Source organism: Notolepis coatsorum (genome assembly GCF_963971535.1).
Source record: "Notolepis coatsorum genome assembly, chromosome: 4".
NCBI classification, from domain to species: domain Eukaryota; kingdom Metazoa; phylum Chordata; class Actinopteri; order Aulopiformes; family Paralepididae; genus Notolepis; species Notolepis coatsorum.
In genome coordinates this window covers 208,835,823-208,860,273 of record NC_140168.1, presented here as the reverse complement: position 1 = coordinate 208,860,273, position 24,451 = coordinate 208,835,823, and the positions used below count along the sequence as shown (strand labels likewise).

General features: G+C 41.6%; 1 protein-coding gene across 1 annotated transcript; it reads right to left on the bottom strand.

The window, feature by feature from the left end:
• Window positions 1-9,921: 9,921 nt before the first annotated feature.
• LOC311226801 (NACHT, LRR and PYD domains-containing protein 12-like) lies at window positions 9,922-23,784 on the bottom strand (the record flags this gene model as incomplete). The annotated part of the gene is made up of 8 exons (XM_084312205.1): window positions 22,554-23,784; window positions 18,829-19,002; window positions 17,015-17,191; window positions 15,301-15,477; window positions 13,716-13,889; window positions 12,141-12,317; window positions 10,742-10,894; window positions 9,922-9,937 (listed from the first exon to the last, which is right to left on the bottom strand). Exons 1-8 carry the CDS (start codon window positions 23,627-23,629, stop codon window positions 9,922-9,924), a joined length of 2,124 nt encoding a protein of 707 aa, XP_084168331.1. The 5' UTR covers window positions 23,630-23,784.
• Window positions 23,785-24,451: the final 667 nt, after the last annotated feature.

Here is a 24,451-nt window from a genome sequence, read left to right as displayed (position 1 = left end):
GGGAGATTAAGAGTGAGAGAGAGTGATAGATTAAGAGTGAGAGATTAATAGTGAGAGAGAGTGATAGATTAAGAGTGAGAGAGTGAGAGAGTAAGAGTGATAGATTAAGAGTGATAGATTAAGAGTGAGAGAGAGTGAGAGAGTAAGAGTGAGAGAGAGTGAGAGAGTAAGAGTGAGAGAGAGTAAGAGTGAGAGAGTAAGAGTGAGAGATTAATAGTGAGATAGAGTGATAGATTAAGAGTGAGAGAGAGTGAGAGAGAGTGAGAGATTAAGAGTGATATATTAAGAGTGAGAGAGAGTGAGAGATTAAGAGTGAGAGAGAGAGTGAGAGATAGAGTGAGAGATTAAGAGTGAGAGAGAGTGATAGATTAAGAGTGAGAGAGAGTGAGAGAGTAAGAGTGAGAGAGAGTGAGAGATTAAGAGTGATATATTAAGAGTGAGAGAGAGTGAGAGATTAAGAGTGAGAGATTAAGAGTGAGAGAGAGTGAGAGATTAAGAGTGATAGATTAAGAGTGAGAGAGAGTGAGAGATTAAGAGTGAGATATTAAGAGTGAGAGAGAGTGATAGATTAAGAGTGATAGATTAAGAGTGAGAGAGAGTGAGAGATTAAGAGTGAGAGATTAAGAGTGAGAGAGAGTGAGAGAGTAAGAGTGAGAGAGAGTGATATATTAAGAGTGAGAGATTAAGAGTGAGAGAGATTAAGAGTGAGAGAGATTAAGAGTGAGAGAGTAAGAGTTATAGATTAAGAGTGAGACACTAAGAGTGCGACAGTAAGAGTGAGACACTAAGAGTGAGAGAGTGAGACAGTAAGAGTGAGACATTAAGAGTGAGACAGTACGAGTGAGACATTAATAGTGAGACAGTAAGAGTGATACAGTAAGAGTGAGACACTAAGAGTGAGAGAGAGTGATACAGTAAGAGTGAGACAGTAAGAGTGAGACAGTAAGAGTGAGACAGTAAGAGTGAGACACTAAGAGTGAGAGAGAGTGAGACATTAAGAGCGTGGCAGTGAAAGGGTTAACCCCGCTGTTGCGTGACAGTGAAAGGGTTAACCCGCTGTAGTGTGGCAGTGAAAGGGTTAACCGTCTGTAATGTGGTAGTGAAAGGGTTAACCCGCTGTCGCGTGGCAGTGAAAGGGTTAACCCGCTGTAGCGTGGCAGTGAAAGGGGTAACCCGCTGTCACGTGGCAGTGAAAGGGTTAACCCGCTGTAGTGTGGTAGTGAAAGGGTTAACATGCTGTCGTGTGGTAGTGAAAGGGTTAACCGTCTGTAATGTGGTAGTGAAAGGGTTAACCCGCTGTCGCGTGGCAGTGAAAGGGTTAACCCGCTGTCACGTGGCAGTGAAAGGGTTAACCTTCTGTAGTGTGGTAGTGAAAGGGTTAACATGCTGTCGTGTGGTAGTGAAAGGGTTAACCGTCTGTAATGTGGTAGTGAAAGGGTTAACCGTCTGTAATGTGGTAGTGAAAGGGTTAACCCGCTGTCACGTGGCAGTGAAAGGGTTAACCCGCTGTCACGTGGCAGTGAAAGGGTTAACCTTCTGTAGTGTGGTAGTGAAAGGGTTAACATGCTGTCGTGTGGTAGTGAAAGGGTTAACCGTCTGTAATGTGGTAGTGAAAGGGTTAACCGTCTGTAATGTGGTAGTGAAAGGGTTAACCCGCTGTCACGTGGCAGTGAAAGGGTTAACCTTCTGTAGTGTGGTAGTGAAAGGGTTAACATGCTGTCGTGTGGTAGTGAAAGGGTTAACCGTCTGTAATGTGGTAGTGAAAGGGTTAACCGTCTGTAATTTGGTAGTGAAAGGGTTAACCGTCTGTAATGTGGTAGTGAAAGGGTTAACCCGCTGTCACGTGGTAGTGAAAGGGTTAACCTTCTGTAGTGTGGTAGTGAAAGGGTTAACATGCTGTCGTGTGGTAGTGAAAGGGTTAACCGTCTGTAATGTGGTAGTGAAAGGGTTAACCCGCTGTCACGTGGCAGTGAAAGGGTTAACCCTCTGTAGCGTGGCAGTGAAAGGGTTAACCCGCTGTCATGTGGCAGTGAAAGGGTTAACCGTCTGTAATGTGGTAGTGAAAGGGTTAACCGTCTGTAATGTGGTAGTGAAAGGGTTAACCCGCTGTCACGTGGCAGTGAAAGGGTTAACCCGCTGTCACGTGGTAGTGAAAGGGTTAACCTTCTGTAGTGTGGTAGTGAAAGGGTTAACATGCTGTCGTGTGGTAGTGAAAGGGTTAACCGTCTGTAATGTGGTAGTGAAAGGGTTAACCCGCTGTCACGTGGCAGTGAAAGGGTTAACCCTCTGTAGCGTGGCAGTGAAAGGGTTAACCCGCTGTCACGTGGCAGTGAAAGGGTTAACCGTCTGTAATGTGGTAGTGAAAGGGTTAACCGTCTGTAATGTGGTAGTGAAAGGGTTAACCCGCTGTCACGTGGCAGTGAAAGGGTTAACCCGCTGTAGTGTGGTAGTGAAAGGGTTAACATGCTGTCGTGTGGTAGTGAAAGGGTTAACCGTCTGTAATGTGGTAGTGAAAGGGTTAACCGTCTGTCACGTGGTAGTGAAAGGGTTAACCTTCTGTAGTGTGGTAGTGAAAGGGTTAACATGCTGTCGTGTGGTAGTGAAAGGGTTAACCGTCTGTAATGTGGTAGTGAAAGGGTTAACCCGCTGTCGCGTGGCAGTGAAAGGGTTAACCCGCTGTAGCGTGGTAGTGAAAGGGTTAACATGCTGTCGTGTGGTAGTGAAAGGGTTAACCGTCTGTAATGTGGTAGTGAAAGGGTTAACCGTCTGTAATGTGGTAGTGAAAGGGTTAACCCGCTGTCACGTGGCAGTGAAAGGGTTAACCTTCTGTAGTGTGGTAGTGAAAGGTTCGATTCCCGCTCCTCCCGGGCAGCGTGTCCAAGTGTCCTTAATGGCTCCCGATGAGCAGGCAGGTTGGTCCTCGGCACCTTGCATGGTCGGTCTGTCGCCTCTGCCGTCGGTGTGTGAACGCCTGAGCGAATGGGTCAAATGTGAGGAACAAATTGTAAAGCGCTATATAACATAACAATTGTATGTATTGAGCTGTACTTTACCCATTCTGCAATCTGTTAATCAAGTTTTCAATCAATCAATCAATCAATCAATCAATCAAGTTTTTTATCTACACTGGCACTCTTCGAAGTTGGTTAAGGTTAGAGTTTGTCTTAGAGCGTGACGGCAAGTTCTTTCGACGGTGCACTCTTTCAAAGTTGGTTAAGGTTAGAGTTTGTCTTAGAGCAGGGCGATAGAACGCCAGCCAGGTAGTTTGCAGGCTGTTTGACGTGGAAATGGGCAAAGACACAGCTCGTCACGGATTGGGCAAACGAGTCAGTGGCCAATCAGAGAGCGTCAGTCAGTGCCAATCAGAGAGCGTCAGTCAGTGCCAATCAGAGAGCGTCAGTCAGTGCCAATCAGAGAGCATCTCCGACCGAGAAATGCGGCTAGGTTTCGTAATCACGCGCCATTTACACACACACACGCACGTGTGGGGGACCTTGATGTAAACAAGACCAAAGTCTGTCTCTGGTCTGCATCCCCGTAACAATTTTATGTATTGAGCTGTACTGTACTGTACCCATCCTGCAATCTGTTCATAAAGTTGTTTTCATTCAATCAATCGATTAACCAAATGTGTTTTTTTTCTTTTTTTTTTTTAAACAAAAAGGACGGGAAAAAATAAGGCACATCAAACAGAGCCCAGCCCCATCACATTTTCATTTTTTTTTTTTTTTTTGGTCCGTTTCCTTTAACCCTAATGTACCAAAACATGAGTGATGGAGAGATACTCACTCACTCACTCACCATATGATGTTCCAGTTCCACTCTGTCTGTCTGAAGAAAGACCACCACTTGAATCCTTGTCCACAGCAAGCAGGTTTAATGATGTTGGTTGGTTGGGTAAAACTACTGCTGCTGCTGCTGAAACATCACACAACAACATGTACATGTACTGTAATCAATAGTAGTAGCCCATCTATCAATTGTACATGATGCAGCATTTATGTCTGGAATGGACTAGTAATGACAGACAGACAGACAGACAGTGTGTGTGTGTGTGTGTGTGTGTGGGACTGACTAATGGAAGACATGTGCTGCTGCTCAGTCATCAACACATCTAACTACACAACAAAACGTGTTCATATTTACTAAATAATCATCTGCAATCATAGATAACACTGTGGAGGACAAACGTTTAGCCAAAATGACACAGAAAGGCACAAGATGTCGATAGATTGGACTGGATGGATTAGCTGCTGCTGGCTGAGAAGAACAGGCTATGCTTGAGGGAGCCAGGTAAATTTCACTTCCTGTTTACATGTCTGTCACTGACACCACCTCACTTCCTCCTCCTCCTCCTCCTCTGGGATTCTTAAAGTGACGTCACCAACACAATATATTGCTTAGAAAATAATGATGATGATGATGATGATGATGATGATGATGATGATGATGATGATGATGGTGATGATATGCCCCACCATCCAACTACTAAGTAACCAACCAACCAACTTTCCTGGAGTTGTGTTCCAAACAAATTGGCCCAATTTACAACCTTCATCTATCAAAAATATGGTTTATTTCATCTGATTGCTGAAAGGCTTCATCTCTCTCTCTTTCTTCTTTCTCTCTCTCTCTCTCTCTTGTCATCCTTGTTGGGCGATTCCTTGTTGTCATCCATCTCCATCCTCCACGTGTTTGTCTCTAGCTTTCCAGTACTCTCTGCCCTCTGCATCTTTCTTTAGTACGTCCACTTACATTAGTGTGGGACGCCCTCGTGATCCATGCCCACGTGTTGCTCCACAGAACCAGTGTGTTGTTCTCTCACATCACCAGTGTTGTTAATAATAACTTGTTGATTTTTGTTTATTTGTTGATCAGATGCAAAAGAAATATGCTTATATTGTCCACCGGCCGCCCCGCTCTATATACATATCAGTATCGGACCTAAAAAAAACTGTACATCACAAAACAATCTCAATATGCATATTAGATCTAATACAATATATAATCACATGATAAATCATTAATTATTTCATACAATAGAAACACTCTTCTCAACACTATAACATTTCCATAATGAAGTGATCCAAATCACAGAGCCTCTACTGCGCAGGCGCACAGGGAAACAGGCACTATACATAGACACCCCTGGGTTCATCACTCGGGTCCTTTCACTGAGCTGTGAGAACACTTTTTATTATTCATCATAACAGCAGTCACAATGAACAAACATGAAAATAATAACTAAAACAGACAAAAATATGTATTTAATTTTTTTTCTTTTATTGCTTAAGCATGCTTTTGAAAACAGGCCCCGGTTTTTCAAAAGGAGGGAGTATTCAGTATTACATCTCTTGTATTGCATCATCTCTCTTCTCTGTGGACCCCGACACTGTAAGTATTCAGTATTACATCTCTTGTATTGCATCATCTCTCTTCTCTGTGGACCCCGACACTGTAAGTATTCAGTATTACATCTCTTGTATTGCATCATCTCTCTTCTCTGTGGACCCCGACACTGTAAGTATTCAGTATTACATCTCTTGTATTGCATCATCTCTCTTCTCTGTGGACCCCGACACTGTAAGTATTCAGTATTACATCTCTTGTATTGCATCATCTCTCTTCTCTGTGGCCCCCGACACTGTAAGTATTCAGTATTACATCTCTTGTATTGCATCATCTCTCTTCTCTGTGGACCCCGACACTGTAAGTATTCAGTATTACATCTCTTGTATTGCATCATCTCTCTTCTCTGTGGACCCCGACACTGTCCTGCATCAGCTGCAGTTGGAGCTAAGTGAGATGCAATGCATCGGAAGTTGCGAGGCCGACAGCAGCCTCTCAAGTTCAAGTTCAAGTTCAAGTTCTTTAATAGTTGTCATACAGAAGTACAGAATACTTTCATACAAAATGCTTCTTACTGTTACGCTCCAGAGACTGTGCTAGACAAGATAGTATCAAATAACATAATAACATAATATAGCATGAATTTAGAAGAAGAAAATGAGGTCACAGTGTTCGGTATAGACATATGTACAATGTTCTGAGTTACCATATAATATACAATACAAAATACTATGCAGTGTACTAATGTACAGTACTATCTAGTGCAAAGCAGAAATGGGATGAGGTACAATTTTAGGTACAATTTACAGTAAGGTGTACGAGTTGTAGTGCAATCCTTCATCCATAAATATAAAGTGTGGGGAGTGGGTGCTACAGTGTGTTTGTTTAAAGTGGGTGTGTGCTATAAAGTGTGTGGAGTGGGTGCTACAGTGTGTTTGTTTAAAGTGAGTGTGTGCGTGTGGATGTGTGTGCTATGTGTGTTTGGTGGTTGTTGTTGTGTAGTGTTCATTCATTGTTCGTTTAGCAGCCTGATGGCCTGGGGATAGAAGCTACTTCTGAGTCTTTCTGTGCTCGCCTTGAGACTCCTGTATCGCTTGCCTGACGGCAGCAGTTCAAAGAGGCAGTTGTTCGGGTGGCTCGAGTCCTTAATAATTCTCTTAGCCTTCCCCTTGCAACGCTTGTAGTAAATGTTCTGGAGGGTGGGGAGCCCCCCTCCAATTGTGCGTTCGGCTGAACGTGTCACTCTTTGTAGTCTGCTTTGGTCTTTTGCAGTGCTATTCCCAAACCAGGAGGTGATGTTGCCGGTCAAGATGCTCTCTATTGTACATGAGTAGAAGTTCTTAAGGATCTTCTGGCTGACTTGGAACTTCCTTAGGCGCCTGAGGAAGTAGAGGCGTTGTCGTGCCTTCTTCACCACACTGTTAATGTGTGTGGTCCATGTCAAGTCCTCGGATATGTAGGCTCCGAGGTACTTGAAGCTGTTGACTCTCTCAACCGGTGCCCCGTCGATGCTGAGGGGGCTGTAGTCCTTGACCCCCGACCTCCTGAAGTCCACAATCATCTCCTTTGTTTTGCTGACGTTCAGGGAGAGGCTGTTTTCCTGGCACCATCCCGCCAGGACCTTGACCTCTTCCAGGTAGGCCCTCTCGTCGTTGGCAGAGATCAGGCCCACCACCACTGTGTCGTCAGCAAATTTGACGATTGTATTGCTACTCCGCTGAGCCACACAGCCTCTCTCACTTCTGGACTTTTACCGACAGCTGGATAAAGGTAAATAAATACCCAGAAATGCGAACATTTGCAAAGAGAATGCTGAGCTTGTTCGGCTCTACATATATTTGTGAGCAGACATTCTCTGTTATGAACTTGAACAAGAGGCGAGTGAGGTCCAGATTAACTGACTCCCACCCATGCTCGATATTTTACGCATCTCAACCACTGCTCTCAAACCAGAACTTGCATGTACTGCAGTCCAGATCTCAGTTTCACCTCTCATTAGTTTCAGTAAGTTGCTTGTCTCTTGTCTTGCTCATGCCAAATTGATCATTTTTAGTTTCTGCGTGATATGAGTGAGTAAAATGAAGCCTGTATGCGTATGTCATATATGTTATGATGAATTGAAAATGGGGGACCCTGATGTAAACAAGACGAAAGTCTTTCTCTGGTCTGCATCCCCTTAACAATTGTATACTATTGAGCTGTACTGTACTGAACCCATTCTGCAATCTGTTAATACAGTTTTCAATCAATCAATCAATGGGATGTTTCTCAGCTTCACAGAACTGGATCCCTATGTGTACAATTCTCTCTTGGTGGTGTCTAGACGTGGGTGAGATGAGAAAAACATTGTTCAGTAAGAGACCTACACCTGGTGTCTTGGCTACACAAAAAAGTATATTGTCATTGCACTGTAAATCTTGTAATCCAGTGGTTGTGGCTTTGTTGTGTTCAAACAGTATGTGTGACATTTTTACATTTAAGTTTTTTATTTGATTAACCTGGGTAGACAGGGTATTTCCCAGATTATTCCTTGTTCGTTGTGTTGTCTCATTCCAAAGGAAAAAGAAAGGCTATTTATTACAAATTAAAATACCTTGCACATCTGATTACATTTGGTAACGTGCAAAAAGGCTGAGTTATTTGTGTTTTGTTCACAGCACACCTGACAAAAGACTATTGATTTGATATTGATGATAGTTAAATAAAATTGTTGAAATGCGATGCATTTGTATGTGACTTTATTATGGTCCGAAAGTACATTAAGATAGATGTAGTTAGCCCTTGGGTGTTTTCATATTTTCTAATTGGGCCCCCATTGAAAATAGTTTGGACACCCCTGACCTACCTGAATGCACGTGGCTGATTGGAGCGAGTTATGATTTCCCCCTACTCCCGGGAATGAACTATGATTTCCCTGTACTTACCCCCCCCCCCCGTGACTTTACATTTCCAGCCAATTTGATTTATGTAAATACCTTTATTGTGAATAAACAAGCCTGTTTGGCTTACACACGTGTCTCCTGAGTTTAATTTGGTTCAGTCACCACAACTCATTTATAAAAATTATATTTTGTTATCATATGAACACACACGTATTTATTTCATATGACTTAATTCAGTTTGAACCAGTTACACACTGCTGTGCTTAAATAACCTAATACACTTTTAGCAATTCTACTTCTCAGTGATTAGAGTACTATAAGTGAGGTACACAGAGAATGTGCAAATATACAATACATTCACCATACACTACACAAGACCAATGCTGCAGACTGATGAAATTATTATTTATTTCTCTCCATATACCCAAATAGAATAGAATAGAAATACTTTTATTATCCCGTGGGAAATTTGACACTGCAAATCGCTCAACATTTAAACATTTAGACGGGACAGGTCACGAATTAGAATAATAACACAAATCAGTCAACATGGAGAATCACAACAAAACATGTCCCAGTTTTCACGCTACTACAGTAGTGTGCATAACACTGTAAGCTCAGCAAATATCAGGCACATATCAAATAAATACAGGTTACAATTACAGTAAAGAAATATATAATCATATATATATATACAGTATATAAATAAATAAAAAACTGCTTCTGGTTTTCCTCTTCCTTCCTCCACAACCGTGTCTACCTCTGGCACGGCCTCCGCCTCTTCCTCCTTCTCCTCCTCCTCCTCCTCCGTAGATCCCCCCTCTCACCCTCCTTCCATTTTGGTTACAGTCAGGTGAACTCACCTGCTGCATTTTTATAGTGCGTAAACCTGACTGGTGTGTCTCCAATAAGCAATCATGTGTTTGTGCACCTGGTGACTGTTTAACCAATTGGCTCATGTGTGTGGTAATTTGTCAGTGCTTTGGAATAGCAAGGAAGTGACATCATGTGAGCATTTTATTTCAACCAAAAATGCTTAAACAATCAAGTCAAGTCAAGTCAAGAGTTTTATTTGTCACGGCATACAAGTATACAATGAAATGCGGGGGGTCTTGCCCGCAACGATGTGCATAATACAATAGTAATATATAATAAGAATCCAATAGAACGACATTGTGCAATAAAACAAGTAAACAAAGTAGGGCATATGGGTATCTGTACATGAGTTATTTACAGAGCATGGTAGGACATGCTAGGTCCTGTGGTAGTGCACTACACTGATCAGGATATGACTGGTCCTTCTCTCCTGTGGTCCTCAGAGAGCTTTCTGTGTGCTGTGTTTGGGTCCAGCCTGAGCTAAATACTGATGGAGACACACACACACACACACACACACACACACGTTACTTTTACAATCCGAAATTGAAACATAAACAACAGGCCTAAAATAAACAGGTGAAAAACAGGTGAAGCGGTGATCAGTGTGACTCTGTGGTAGTGTGGTAACCACGGCAACTCTTACACATATATTATCTAACACACACACACACACACACACATCTGATGGAGACACACACACCTCATGCTACGCTGTCCAGCAGATTGTGATTGACATATTATTTTATTATTAAACCAGCCATATCTGTTCAATGGGAGATCACATGATTATTTTGTACTCATATATATTCTCTTATCGTGTGATGCAGCTGGATTCAGGAGATCATAAGATGCTGTGTAACAAACCATCTGGCGCATCAGGTCATATAATCTCCTGTTTACCAAAAATGTTTTTATTTAAGTTGTATAGTGGCTTTGTATGGGGGATATGTGTTGCCAGATTGGATGGAGAAATCGTCCCCTTTATACACAACGTTTCATTATTCCTGCACAACCTGGCAACCCAGAGTAAAAATCTCCTCGGTGCCTCTGTGCACAGTCAGCCTCTGATGAGAAGGAATGAGGACTAAACTACCGAAATGAAAGATATTCCTGTAGGATTGAAGCCCCTTTTTCACAGCATAATGTTGGCAGGTATGGGATTAAAATGATGTCCAATAAAGAGCTGACCTGCATGATCACATGGCTTTGTTTAGAACGTTTGGTGCGCTTGGCAAAGTGAAAAGAAAAAATGCAACAATGTTGCAACTTCACCCCTGAATCTACCGAACTATAGGTGTGAAAGAGACCTTATGTGAAGAAGAAACAATCTCTTCTGAAAAAAAACCCTGAATCATCTCATGACCACAGGCTGCAAGGTCATCTCAACACACACCCTATGTCAGCATTCAGCACTGTAGGCAGAACCTGTCTGATTAAACTATTATTTGCATAATTACAAATAGAATTCCATTTAGAAAATGAGGTAATAGATAAAATATTCCAATGTACACTAAATCTATTATTGTTGACCAGAACAATCTCCGCTCTGTGGAAATTACTTTGTAATCTGGTCGTTTTTTATATTTAAAACCACTGTTCAATGTATTGGTCCAGAGATAAACAATACATACCTGAGTTTGTCCAGTCCAAGAGACAACAGCTTCTCTCTTGAGTCTCCTGAGATATTGTCACGCAGGTCCAACTCTCTCAGACTAGAGGACTTGGAGCTGAGAACTGAGGCCAGATCTTCACAGCAGCTCTCTGAGAGGCCACAGTCACGCAGCCTGAATGAAGATGGATGGGAAGGAAACCAGAAACATTTAATTTGTATTTATTTAAACAGGGAAACATTTTAAATTAAGAAAATTAAAATAAAGTGGTAGCAATAATACTTAATAGAAACATTTTCCTGGAAAATAAAAGAGGGGAAAGTAGATGAACATGAATGAACTTTCATTAACAACCACAATATGAGGTTGTGTGAATTAGGAATGAATTACACCCGTGCACAGTGTGAGGAAGCATTGTGTACCAGCCAGTGAGCATACTTAGGCCCTATACTCAGGAGGCCCGTCCAGGTTTTAGGTTTACAAATGCCTTTATGTAATAATTTGTTCTTATATAGTGTTGTAAAATATATAGATTTTTCAATATTGATAATAATTTTTTTAAGACCTAATCTAACATATGAAAAGAAATATGTTTAAACAGTGATATTTCTCTGAAAGTATTAGAGAAGCTGAGACGTTCAGCACACAATGAAAACAACACTCTCACAGCCTATAACCCTACCAGCTGTATTTGAACATCAAAATAATATGACAATGTATATGAAGCTAAGAAACTGAACAAGGCCCTGTGGTATCGAAAATGGGATCAAATATTAATATTTTTCAAGGAATCAAAGGTATCAAAGTTAGAGCTGGTTTTGGATGTTTACAGATAACTTTATTTAATAATGCACTCTTTTATATATATATTAGTGCTGTCCAAACAAAATTCAATACATATGGATACTGAATATTTGAAACGGTTTCAATACTAATTTGCCGCATTATGGAGCAGTTGCCTCAAAGAAAGTAATGTATATGAAGCTAATAAATTGAAAAGGGCCTCATGGTATCGAAAATCAATATTTTTTAAACGAATATTTAGACATTCCAGCATCGTAACAACAATATATATTGTATATTTTGTTTTGTTTGTTATGTTTAAAAAGAATAGTGATATTTCTCTGAAAGTATTAGAGAAGCTGAGACGTTCAGCACACAATGAAAACAACACACTCACAGCCTATAACCCTACCAGCTGTATTTGAACATCAAAGAAAGTGATGTATATGAAGCTAATAAATTAAAAAAGGCCTCATGGTATCGAATATCAATATTTTCCCAGTAATATTTAGACATTCCAGCATCGTAACAACACCAATACATATTGTATATATTTTTTTGTTTTTAGAAAATGAACCAGTATACAATATTCTGTTTGATTTGTTTTGAGTAAAATGTGGCTTCATATAAGACTGACCTGAGAGTCTCCAGTGTACAGTGTGGACTCTTCAGTCCAGCAGAGAGCAGCTTCACTCCTGAATCATCGAGGTTGATGTTGAGACTCAGGTCCAGCTCTCTCAGACTGGAGGACTTGGAGCTGAGAACTGAGGCCAGATCTTCACAGCAGCTCTCTGAGAGGAAACAGTCACGCAGCCTGAATGAAGATGGATGGGAAGGTAACCAGAAACATTTAATTTGTATTTATTTAAACAGGGAAACATTTTAAATTAAGAAAATTAAAATAAAGTGGTAGCAATAATACTTAGGGGTCACGCTGGAGCTTTGAACCCGTCGGCGGACAACAAAAGAAATTAGAATCACTCTTAAATGCTCAAAAAGGACATCTTTTCAGAAATCGATAAAAATAGAAAAATTGCCATTTCTAGTGCTTTGACATGTAAGGTATACGTCCCCCAACTTGCTAAACCTAATACGAATTGTAAATACGTTTAATTCTTGCTAGATGGCATGATTGTAATAATCTCCATTTGCGATAAGAACTACAATCGCGTCACGAAACGCACATACATGGACGCGCGCACACACACAATAGCGGCGTGTGCGCTGTGAATAGGTGTTAGTGTTACACCCCCGCAGAGGCGTGAGACTGGTATCAGAGCCTACCCCCCCGTCCAAATTCTAAACATAATAATGTATGAATTATCTGTTGCAATAATATCCACGGGACTCGACTTTTTGCAGTCGTTTCTCCTGCGTGAGGAGTCTGAGGACATTCGCGGACATTCTCTCAGATAAAAAAAAAAAAAGCTTACATACAGACACACACTCTCGCTCTCTCTCAATTCAAATGGGCTTTATTTAACATTAACTACTGTATGGCAGAGTGCGTCTGTGTATACGAGGTATGAATGATCACTGGCTGCTGTGTGACGAGTTTGCTCACCCGTGCTGTCGCGCTATATAAATCCAAGTCATTATTATTATTATTATTAAACACGGACCGCTTTAGTTGACAAGCTTACATACATTTCGGGTCATTTCATAATAGCAGTGTGGACCAGCTCTGTAACCAGCTCTGTAACAAGTACAACGCATCTCGCTAGTTGACAGCTTACGCATGATGTACAAATTGCAACGTTTCAACTAGAAAGGTAGGCTCAGTAGAGCCCAAATCTCTACCAGACGGGAGCTTTCTCTCTCTCTGTCTGAGAACCCAGGTTCTGGCTACTGTGTGACCCGCGCTGTAGTAAACACGGTGCTTTAGTTGACAGCGTTCGATGCGCTTTGTGAAGGAAAGATGACGTCCTCTCTCTCTCTCTCTCTCTCTCTCTCTCTCTCTCTCTCTCTATTGACCAATCACAAGCAAGCATTTCGGCGAATGTGAAAACGCCATGTAATAAATGAAGCTAATAAATTAAAAAGGGCCTCATGGTATCGAATATCAATATTTTCCCAGGAATATTTACACATTCCAGCATCATAACAACACCAATACATATTGTATATATTTTTTTGTTTTTAGAAAATGAACCAGTATACAATATTCTGTTTGATTTGTTTTGAGTAAAATGTGGCTTCATATAAGACTGACCTGAGAGTCTCCAGTGTACAGTGTGGACTCTTCAGTCCAGCAGAGAGCAGCTCCACTCCTGAATCATGGAGCTTGTTGCCACGCAGGTCCAACTCTCTCAGACTGGAGGACTTGGAGCTGAGAACTGAGGCCAGATCTTCACAGCAGCTCTCTGAGAGGCCACAGTCACGCAGCCTGAATGAAGATGGATGGGAAGGAAACCAGAAACATTTAATTTGTATTTATTTAAACAGGGAAACATTTTAAATTAAGAAAATTAAAATAAAGTGGTAGCAATAATGAGTCACGCTGGAGCTTTGAACCCGTCGGCGGACAACAAAAGAAATTAGAATCACTCTTAAATGCTCAAAAAGGACATATTTTCAGAAATCGATAAAAATAGAAAAATTGCCATTTCTAGTGCTTTGACATGTAAGGTATACGTCCCCCAACTTGCTAAACCTAATACGAATTGTAAATACGTTTAATTCTTGCTAGATGGCATGATTGTAATAATCTCCATTTGCGATAAGAACTACAATCGCGTCACGAAACGCACATACATGGACGCGCGCACACACACAATAGCGGCGTGTGCGCTGTGAATAGGTGTAAGGTGTTACACCCCCGCAGAGGCGTGAGACTGGTATCAGAGCCTACCCCCCCGTCCAAATTCTAAACATAATAATGTATGAATTATCTGTTGCAATAATATCCACGGGACTCGACTTTTTGCAGTCGTTTCTCCTGCGTGAGGAGTCTGAGGACATTCGCGGACATTCTCTCAGATAAAGAAAAAAAAAGCTTACATACAGACACACACACTCTCGCTCTCTCTCAATTCAAATGGGCTTTATTTAACATTAACTACTGTATGGCAGAGTGCGTCTGTGTATACGAGGTATGAATGATCACTGGCTGCTGTGTGACGAGTTTGCTCACCCGTGCTGTCGCGCTATATAAATCCAAGTCATTATTATTATTAAACACGGACCGCTTTAGTTGACAAGCTTACATACATTTCGGGTCATTTCATAATAGCAGTGTGGACCAGCTCTGTAACCAGCTCTGTAACAAGTACAACGCATCTCGCTAGTTGACAGCTTACGCATGATGTAAAAATTGCAACGTTTCAACTAGAAAGGTAGGCTCAGTAGAGCCCAAATCTCTACCAGACGGGAGCTTTCTCTCTCTCTGTCTGAGAACCCAGGTTCTGGCTACTGTGTGACCCGCGCTGTAGTAAACACGGTGCTTTAGTTGACAGCGTTCGATGCGCTTTGTGAAGGAAAGATGACGTCCTCTCTCTCTCTCTCTCTCTCTCTCTCTCTCTCTCTCTCTCTCTCTCTCTCTCTCTCTCTCTCTATTGACCAATCACAAGCAAGCATTTCGGCGAATGTGAAAACGCCATGTAATAAATGAAGCTAATAAATTAAAAAGGGCCTCATGGTATCGAATATCAATATTTTCCCAGGAATATTTAGACATTCCAGCATCGTAACAACACCAATACATATTGTATATATTTTTTTGTTTTTAGAAAATGAACCATTATACAATATTCTGTTTGATTTGTTTTGAGTAAAATGTGGCTTCATATAAGACTGACCTGAGAGTCTCCAGTGTACAGTGTGGACTCTTCAGTCCAGCAGAGAGCAGCTTCACTCCTGAATCATGGAGGAGCCTGTTCTCACTCAGGTCCAACTCTCTCAGACTGGAGGACTTGGAGCTGAGAACTGAGGCCAGAGCTTCACAGCAGCTCTCTGAGAGGCCACAGTCACGCAGCCTGAATGAAGATGGATGGGAAGGAAACCAGAAACATTTAATTTGTATTTATTTAAACAGGGAAACATTTTAAATTAAGAAAATTAAAATAAAGTGGTAGCAATAGGAGTCACGCTGGAGCTTTGAACCCGTCGGCGGACAACAAAAGAAATTAGAATCCCTCTTAAATGCTCAAAAAGGACATCTTTTCAGAAATCGATAAAAATAGAAAAATTGCCATTTCTAGTGCTTTGACATGTAAGGTATACGTCCCCCAACTTGCTAAACCTAATACGAATTGTAAATACGTTTAATTCTTGCTAGATGGCATGATTGTAATAATCTCCATTTGCGATAAGAACTACAATCGCGTCACGAAACGCACATACATGGACGCGCGCACACACACAATAGCGGCGTGTGCGCTGTGAATAGGTGTTAGTGTTACACCCCCGCAGAGGCGTGAGACTGGTATCAGAGCCTACCCCCCCGTCCAAATTCTAAACATAATAATGTATGAATTATCTGTTGCAATAATATCCACGGGACTCGACTTTTTGCAGTCGTTTCTCCTGCGTGAGGAGTCTGAGGACATTCACGGACATTCTCTCAGATAAAGAAAAAAAAAAGCTTACATACAGACACACACTCTCGCTCTCTCTCAATTCAAATGGGCTTTATTTAACATTAACTACTGTATGGCAGAGTGCGTCTGTGTATACGAGGTATGAATGATCACTGGCTGCTGTGTGACGAGTTTGCTCACCCGTGCTGTCGCGCTATATAAATCCAAGTCATTATTATTATTATTATTAAACACGGACCGCTTTAGTTGACAAGCTTACATACATTTCGGGTCATTTCATAATAGCAGTGTGGACCAGCTCTGTAACCAGCTCTGTAACAAGTACAACGCATCTCGCTAGTTGACAGCTTACGCATGATGTAAAAATTGCAACGTTTCAACTAGAAAGGTAGGCTCAGTAGAGCCCAAATCTCTACCAGACGGGAGCTTTCTCTCTCTCTGTCTGAGAACCCAGGTTCTGGCTACTGTGTGACCCGCGCTGTAGTAAACACGGTGCTTTAGTTGACAGCGTTCGATGCGCTTTGTGAAGGAAAGATGACGTCCTCTCTCTCTCTCTCTCTCTCTCTCTCTCTCTCTCTCTCTCTCTCTCTCTCTCTCTCTCTCTCTCTCTCTCTCTCTCTCTCTCTCTCTCTCTCTCTCTCTCTCTCTCTCTCTCTCTCTCTCACTCTCTCTCTCTCCTCTCTCTCTCTCTCTCTCTCTCTCTCTCTCTCTCTCTCTCTCTCTCTCTCTCTCGACCAATCACAAGCAAGCATTTCGACGAATGTGAAAACGCCATGTAATAAATGAAGCTAATAAATTAAAAAGGGCCTCATGGTATCGAATATCAATATTTTCCCAGGAATATTTACACATTCCAGCATCGTAACAACACCAATACATATTGTATATATTTTTTTGTTTTTAGAAAATGAACCAGTATACAATATTCTGTTTGATTTGTTTTGAGTAAAATGTGGCTTCATATAAGACTGACGTGAGAGTCTCCAGTGTACAGTGTGGACTCTTCAGTCCAGCAGAGAGCAGCTTCACTCCTGAATCATGGAGCTTGAAGTTGCCACTCAGGTCCAACTCTCTCAGACTGGAGGACTTGGAGCTGAGAACTGAGGCCAGATCTTCACAGCAGCTCTCTGAGAGGTTACATTCACGCAGCCTGAATGAAGATGGATGGGAAGGTAACCAGAAACATTTAATTTGTATTTATTTAAACAGGGAAACATGTAAAATAAAGAAAATTAAAATAAAGTGGTAGCAATAATACTTAATAGAAACATTTTCCTGGAAAATAAAAGAGGGGAAAGTAGATGAACATGAATGAACTTTCATTAACAACCACAATATGAGGTTGTGTGAATTAGGAATTAATTACACCCGTGCACACAGAGTGAGGAAGCATTGTGTACCAGCCAGTGAGCATACTTAGGCCCTATACTCAGGAGGCCCGCCCAGGTTTTAGGTTTACAAATGCCTTTATGTAATAATTTGTTCTTATATAGTGTTGTAAAATATATAGATTTTTCAATATATATTGATAATAATTTTTTTAAGACCTAATCTAACATTAGCCCCTTTCGTGACTTTCGGTTTGCAAGCCTGTGGCTTTTGTGACCGGAGTCACTTGCCCACCCGCCCCGATCACCCAGTAGAGAAACGACCAAGCGTCGTCAAGGGGCTCGCGGTGTGTCAAGAATACATCAGATCTGAATTTCAAAGATACCCAGCGTACAATATGGGTCTAACACAGCTTCACGATGGGGTCTGGAAGCTCGGAGTTGCTAATAAACAGTTTAAAACATTGTTACTCGACGAGTGGTATTTACAGACCGAACGTCCATCTCCGCCGTTGGTGTCACAGCGCATGCGCACCATGCCGCGTTCACGTTACTGGGAAGAAGCGGAAGAACCAGAGGACATCTCGTTGCTACAACTAGGAAGCCTTCACGCTTTGACTCTATATATATCTATGGATGAAACGCCCACATCCATACTTCCGCAATTCGTGACGCGAAGTGGGAGATATGGGGTCTATAAAAGAATCCCATATGTCCTAGTAGGAATTACCACTAGGAGGCTGACGTGAATGGTTTTTCCCAGTCGGAAACTGGTTCTTCCGCTTCTTCCCAGTAACGTGAACGCGGCATGGTGCGCATGCGCTGTGACACCAACGGCGGAGATGGACGTTCGGTCTGTAAATACCACTCGTCGAGTAACAATGTTTTAAACTGTTTATTAGCAACTCCGAGCTTCCAGACCCCATCGTGAAGCTGTGTTAGACCCATATTGTACGCTGGGTATCTTTGAAATTCAGATCTGATGTATTCTTGACACACCGCGAGCCCCTTGACGACGCTTGGTCGTTTCTCTACTGGGTGATCGGGGCGGGTGGGCAAGTGACTCCGGTCACAAAAGCCACAGGCTTGCAAACCGAAAGTCACGAAAGGGGCTAATCTAACATATGAAAAGAAATATGTTTAAAAAGAATAGTGATATTTCTCTGAAAGTATTAGAGAAGCTGAGACGTTCAGCACACAATGAAAACAACACACTCGCAGCCTATAACCCTACCAGCTGTATTTGAACATCAAAGAAAGTGATGTATATGAAGCTAATAAATTAAAAAGGGCCTCATGGTATCGAATATCAATATTTTCCCAGGAATATTTACACATTCCAGCATCATAACAACACCAATATATATTGTATATTTTGTTTTGTTTTTAGAAAATGAACCAGTATACAATATTCTGTTTGATTTGTTTTGAGTAAAATGTGGCTTCATATAAGACTGACCTGAGAGTCTCCAGTGTACAGTGTGGACTCTTCAGTCCAGCAGAGAGCAGCTTCACTCCTGAATCACGGAGCTCGTTCTCACGCAGGTCCAACTCTCTCAGACTGGAGGACTTGGAGCTGAGAACTGAGGCCAGAGCTTCACAGGATCTCTCTGAGAGGCCACAGCGCTCCAGCCTGAATGAAGATGGATGGGAAGGTAACCAGAAACATTTAATTTGTATTTATTTAAACAGGGAAACATGTAAAATAAAGAAAATTAAAATAAAGTGGTAGCAATAATACTTAATAGAAAAATTTTCCTGGAAAATAAAAGAGGGGAAAGTAGATGAATATGAATGAACTTTCATTAACAACCACAATATGAGGTTGTGTGAATTAGGAATGAATTACACCCGTGCAGGCGGGTCTCATTCTCCAACGGACTTACGACAAAAAGGGCTTTCTCTTAGGGCCATTTGAGACCTTTTCGGGCAAGACATGAATATAGACAATATATTATAATATAATATTAATTATATATGTTTTATTGGGACGGTTGGTGAATTTCAAAATCGGCCCGAAAAGGTCTCAAATGGCCCTAAGAGAAAGCCCTTTTTGTCGTAAGTCCTTGGAGAATGAGACCGGCATTGTTTCACTGTACCAGCCAGTGAGCATACTTAGGCCCTATACTCAGGAGGCCCGCCCAGGTTGAAAAGAAATCCAAATTCCAATATATTTTTCTCAATCAAAACATGCAATTGTCATTTCATATTGCACACAGACCAGCGCTGACCTTAAAGCTATGATATCTAGCTATTCAGCCCTATGTTTGACGTTTCCCTGTGACAAGTTACACTGTTTGTACAGTATGTGCAGTGAAAATCTGTGTGTATGCCACTCCCACCAACAGCCACACAGGCATTAGGAGACATGCTGTGAAAACCAAAATGGTAGAAGGAAGTATTTATATCCGCGAAAAATATGATGTAAATCAGTAGTGTGGGACCATTTTGGATATGAGCAGGAGGTTGTTGAAAATGGATAATGAATGCTAACGGGTCCAATGTGTCTAACATGCTTAAAATCCTCACCATCCCTGTTTGCCAAAGCCACTGTAAACCTACTGGATCTTAAGCTAACGTTAGTTGCTAACGTTAACTAAGATGGCCCCAAGACTAAAACCAACCCTGGAGACTCTCACAGCGTGACAGTCCTATGGCCGACTTTATTTAATTTTCATTTGAGTTGGATTTGCAACAATAAGACAATTCCATTGTCATCCAACCAGCCAATAAAAAGGTGGAGCTGTAGGTGTCCTTCACTACACTGAAGCCATGTGACAGCTGTCTGATACCAGTACATACAGGAAATCCAGCAACAGCCCCAGGACATTCACTCGCAACATCATCAAACCGGTTATTGATGAAGCTCTCAAATCTGGCCACATCAAAGGTTCTGCGACCACAGTTATCTTTTACATAAATCAGCAAAGGAGCCCAGTTTTGTATTTACTCCCAAAAATGCACAGGAACAAAACACTGTGTCCTGGTCGCCCCACTGTGTCCAGCAATGACTCTGTTACTGTCCCAATATGTTGATCATTATAACCAACCATTACAACTTAAACTACCGTCCTACATCAATGACTCCCTGGTAGAACCACTATCCAAATGAGTTGATCACTTTATCCAACCATTCCTACATTAACTATACCATCCTACATGATTACCTGACTCCTCTGATTTCCTCTGCAAGTTTGATCAACTTGATGTGAATGTTTCTGGCCACCATGAACATTGAGTCACTGTACACACAAATACAACAGGCATCAATGTGAACCAACACATTACTAGAAAGAATGTCTGATCAACCGCCCAACGGTCTCATTGTTGCATTGGCTAAAATATGCCTATGCCACAACCGCTTCATGTTTAGTGATGGACACTACTTGTTGGAGCCATTCTATTGTGTTCTTAGTGTATCTATCATTTGTTTACATTTTGTTTCTGCCCCTCTGTAGTCATCTACCCCACCTAGTGTCCAAAGGCCGGTAGTGCATGTTGAGAGTGAGGGGCGGGGACTCTTGGAATCTCAGGTGGTTTAATGAGCAGGAAGAGAAGGCCTAGGCATGGTAAAAATGTTTGGTGAAGGTGCCAGGTCATACATTTTTCTTTAAACCACATCAGTGTTAGAATACTATTATTTATGAGTATTGGAATCTTTCTTTTGGTGTTTTATTTAGATGCTTAAAATAAATCTATAATTTAATTCATAATACCTTGGATCTCGTTTTGGATTTTTTTGGAATGTGCATGTTAAAGACACTACCTGGTTGACCTACAAGAAGCCACTACACTACTGTATGGCTATGGGTTGTGTGTACAATACATGGTTTGTTAAACTGTTCAGTGACACATGCAGTTATTTTCAGCATCACCTAGACTCCTGTAATCAGCTCTCTAGCAACACTTTACAACATGGAAGTGCCAGAATGAACCTTGTATCGTAGTTGATAAACCTTAGTTTCAGAATAGTCAGAACAATCTCTTGTTAAAACAACATTGTGTTTGCTTAGCAGTGTTTTGTTTATGGGTGAAGCATTTACAATGTATGATATTTCATGAAACAAGATGGCTGGTCTGGCCAGAAACCACACCACTTTCTCACTACACTATTCTCCACACCCACTGGCAGTCTCCAGGGACGGAGAAAATCCAAAACAGGAGATATCTTTAATTGCTTTAAAAATTGTAAGCGCTGCTGCGTGCCTCTGGCACAAAGAAGCGTGACCACATCACTTCATCGCTTCATGTTCGCTTCAGGCTTTCATTGGCTTTTTGAGGCTTGTTAAGCCCTGGTCCTGTTGTGACTATCTATTCTAGTGTATTTATTGTATTGTATTGACTTTGTCAGTTTCTTTGTACTGTGAAGCACTTTGGTTCAACTTCGGTTGGTTTTATATGTGCTATATAAATAAAGGTAACCGTGACCAGTCACAGCTGTAGAAGTAATTATCAGGTGCGCTATTATGGTTCATTAACACAGACGTCTCAGTGCCTAAAGGCTTGAGTGAGCACTGCTGTGGGACAGCGATTCCACAGTTGAAGGAAATGTGCAGGCAGAGGAGGGTCTTGATCCATTCATGACAGGAATGAAGTGTAGGCTAATACATGTTGTAGCCTAGACGGACATCTCTCCGAGTACCATTCTAGACCCTTATTCCATCCATCATATTAACGGTAGACTCTGTAATGCCATCAAACAGTGACATCTAAGCCCTCTAGAGAGCCCCGCTTGGGATTGCACTTTTACATGTTTTGTTTTGGTCTGATGTGTGGGTTGGGTTTGAATGGGTATAGGGATGGATTGGGTTGCTATTGCTGACCACACCTCAAGCTCTGCCAAAAAAGAGGCCTGGAGAAATGCACAGTAGGTTACTAAACCACACATCAGACCAAAACAAAATATTTAAACAAAGTGCAATACCGAGAAGGGCTCAATGAATGTTTGACTACATTACACATTACACATTCTACTTTTAACAGTGATATACTAAATTAATTACTAATGATGATGATGGTGATTGTTGCTACTATCCCTGACAAATAATTAATTTAATCAAGGGAGTATTATCTATACAGAACACTTAATTATCTAGATAGTATCTACACAGAACACTTAATTATCTAGATAGTATCTACACGGAACACTTAATTATCTAGGTATTATCTAGACGGAACACTTACATAGCTTTACTGCAGGCGTTGACCACTGGCAGCAGTCCCAAAAGAGCCTCATGTGATGCAGAATATTTCTTCAGGTCAAACACGTCCAGATTCTCTTCTGATGTCAGCAACACAAATGTCAGAGCTGACCACTGAGCCGGGGAAAGTTTGTCAGTGGATAACCTTCCTTGGTTCAGGTACCGTTGGATCTCCTCCACTAGAGAATGATCATTGAGCTCATTCAGACAGTGGAACAGATTGATGCTTCTCTCTGAAGACGGATTCTCTCTGATCTTCTTCTTGATGTACTCAACTGTCTTCTGACTAGTCTCTGAGCTGCTTCTTGTCTTTGTCAGCAGGTCTGGTATGAGCTTCTGATTGGTCTTCAGTGAGAGACCCAGGAGGAAGCGGAGAAAAAGGTCCAGATGTCCATTCTCACTCTGTAAGGCCTTTTTCACAGCACCGTTATAGAAGGGTTGAAGCACCCTATAGAACCAGGATGGTTCTAGCAGATTCACATTTTCGTTGTTGAATGCAAGAAAGACATGAAGAGCAGCCAGAAACTCCTGAATGCTCAGATGGATGAAGCTGAACACCTTTACTCCCTCATCTTCTTGTTTAAAGATCTGTGTGAACACTCCTGACCACACTGAGGCTGCTTCGACATCAATGCCACTCTTTTTCAGGTCCTTTTCATAGAAGATCAGGTTGTCTTCCTCCAGCTGTTCAAAAGCTAGTTTCGCCAGAGACAGAATGATCTTACTGGGCTTTGTATTCCAGTCTTGGTACGTGGTACTTGGTACTTGGTCTCTATCGTACTTATTCCCTCGTATGGACTGAAACACCAGCAACCTGATGTACATCTCAGTCAGGGTCTTGGGCAGCACTCTGTCTTGGTCACTTTTGTCTGTCAGCATTCTCTTCAGAACTGTAGCAGAGACCGAACAGAAGACTGGGATGTGGCACATGATGTGGAGGCTCTTTGATGCCTTGATGTGTGAGATGATACTGCTGGCCAGCTCCACATTATCACTGAATCTCTTCTTGAAGAACTCCTCCTTCTGTGGATCAGTGAATCCTCGTGCCTCGGTTACCATGTCAACATACTCAGGAGGGATCTTATGGGCTGCTGCAGGTCGGGAGGTTATCCAGATGAGAGCAGAGGGAAGCAGTTTCCCCTTGATGAGGTTTGTCAGCAGGTTGTCTACTGAGGTCGGCTCTGTGACATTAGTAAATGTCTCGTTGTTTTCAAAGTCTAAATGAAGACGACATTCATCCAGACCATCACAGATGAACAGAACTCTGTACTTGTTTGTTTGGTTGTTTGAATTCTGTAATTCTGTGAAAACTTCAGTGAGGACCTCTTTTGTAATACCTTCAGTACGTTTATCGATAAGGTCCACCAAGCAAATCTCCGCCTTCAAGTGATTCAACTCTCGAAATGGGAGTCGAAATACAAGATGGATGTCTTGGTTTGTCTTTTCTTCAGCCCAGTCCAGGAAGAACTTGTTTACAAGGTATGTTTTTCCAATGCCTGCCACTCCCGTTGTCATGACCGTTTTGATTTCTTTGTCATATAGCTCATCACATTTGATTGATGTTTCTGGTTTCCTGCATGCTGCTTCAATCTGTCTGACCTCATGGTCAGTGATGACATCCCCAGTTCCTCCATGGTTGAGAAAGACCTCTGTGTAGCCGTCATTTAGAAGTATCTTCGTATTCTTCTCGTCCTGTATACTCTTACACTTGACCGTCGCATTGGCCTTGTACTGTTTGATACCTAAAAATGTATGCAATATTTAGTTTGTTAGCCATGATATCAGATTCAGACAAGTGCTCTGTCCTTAACAACTGGAACATGCATCTATATAACTACTGTATGTGTTCTAAACAATGATAAAAAATGTGTTCCTAATACT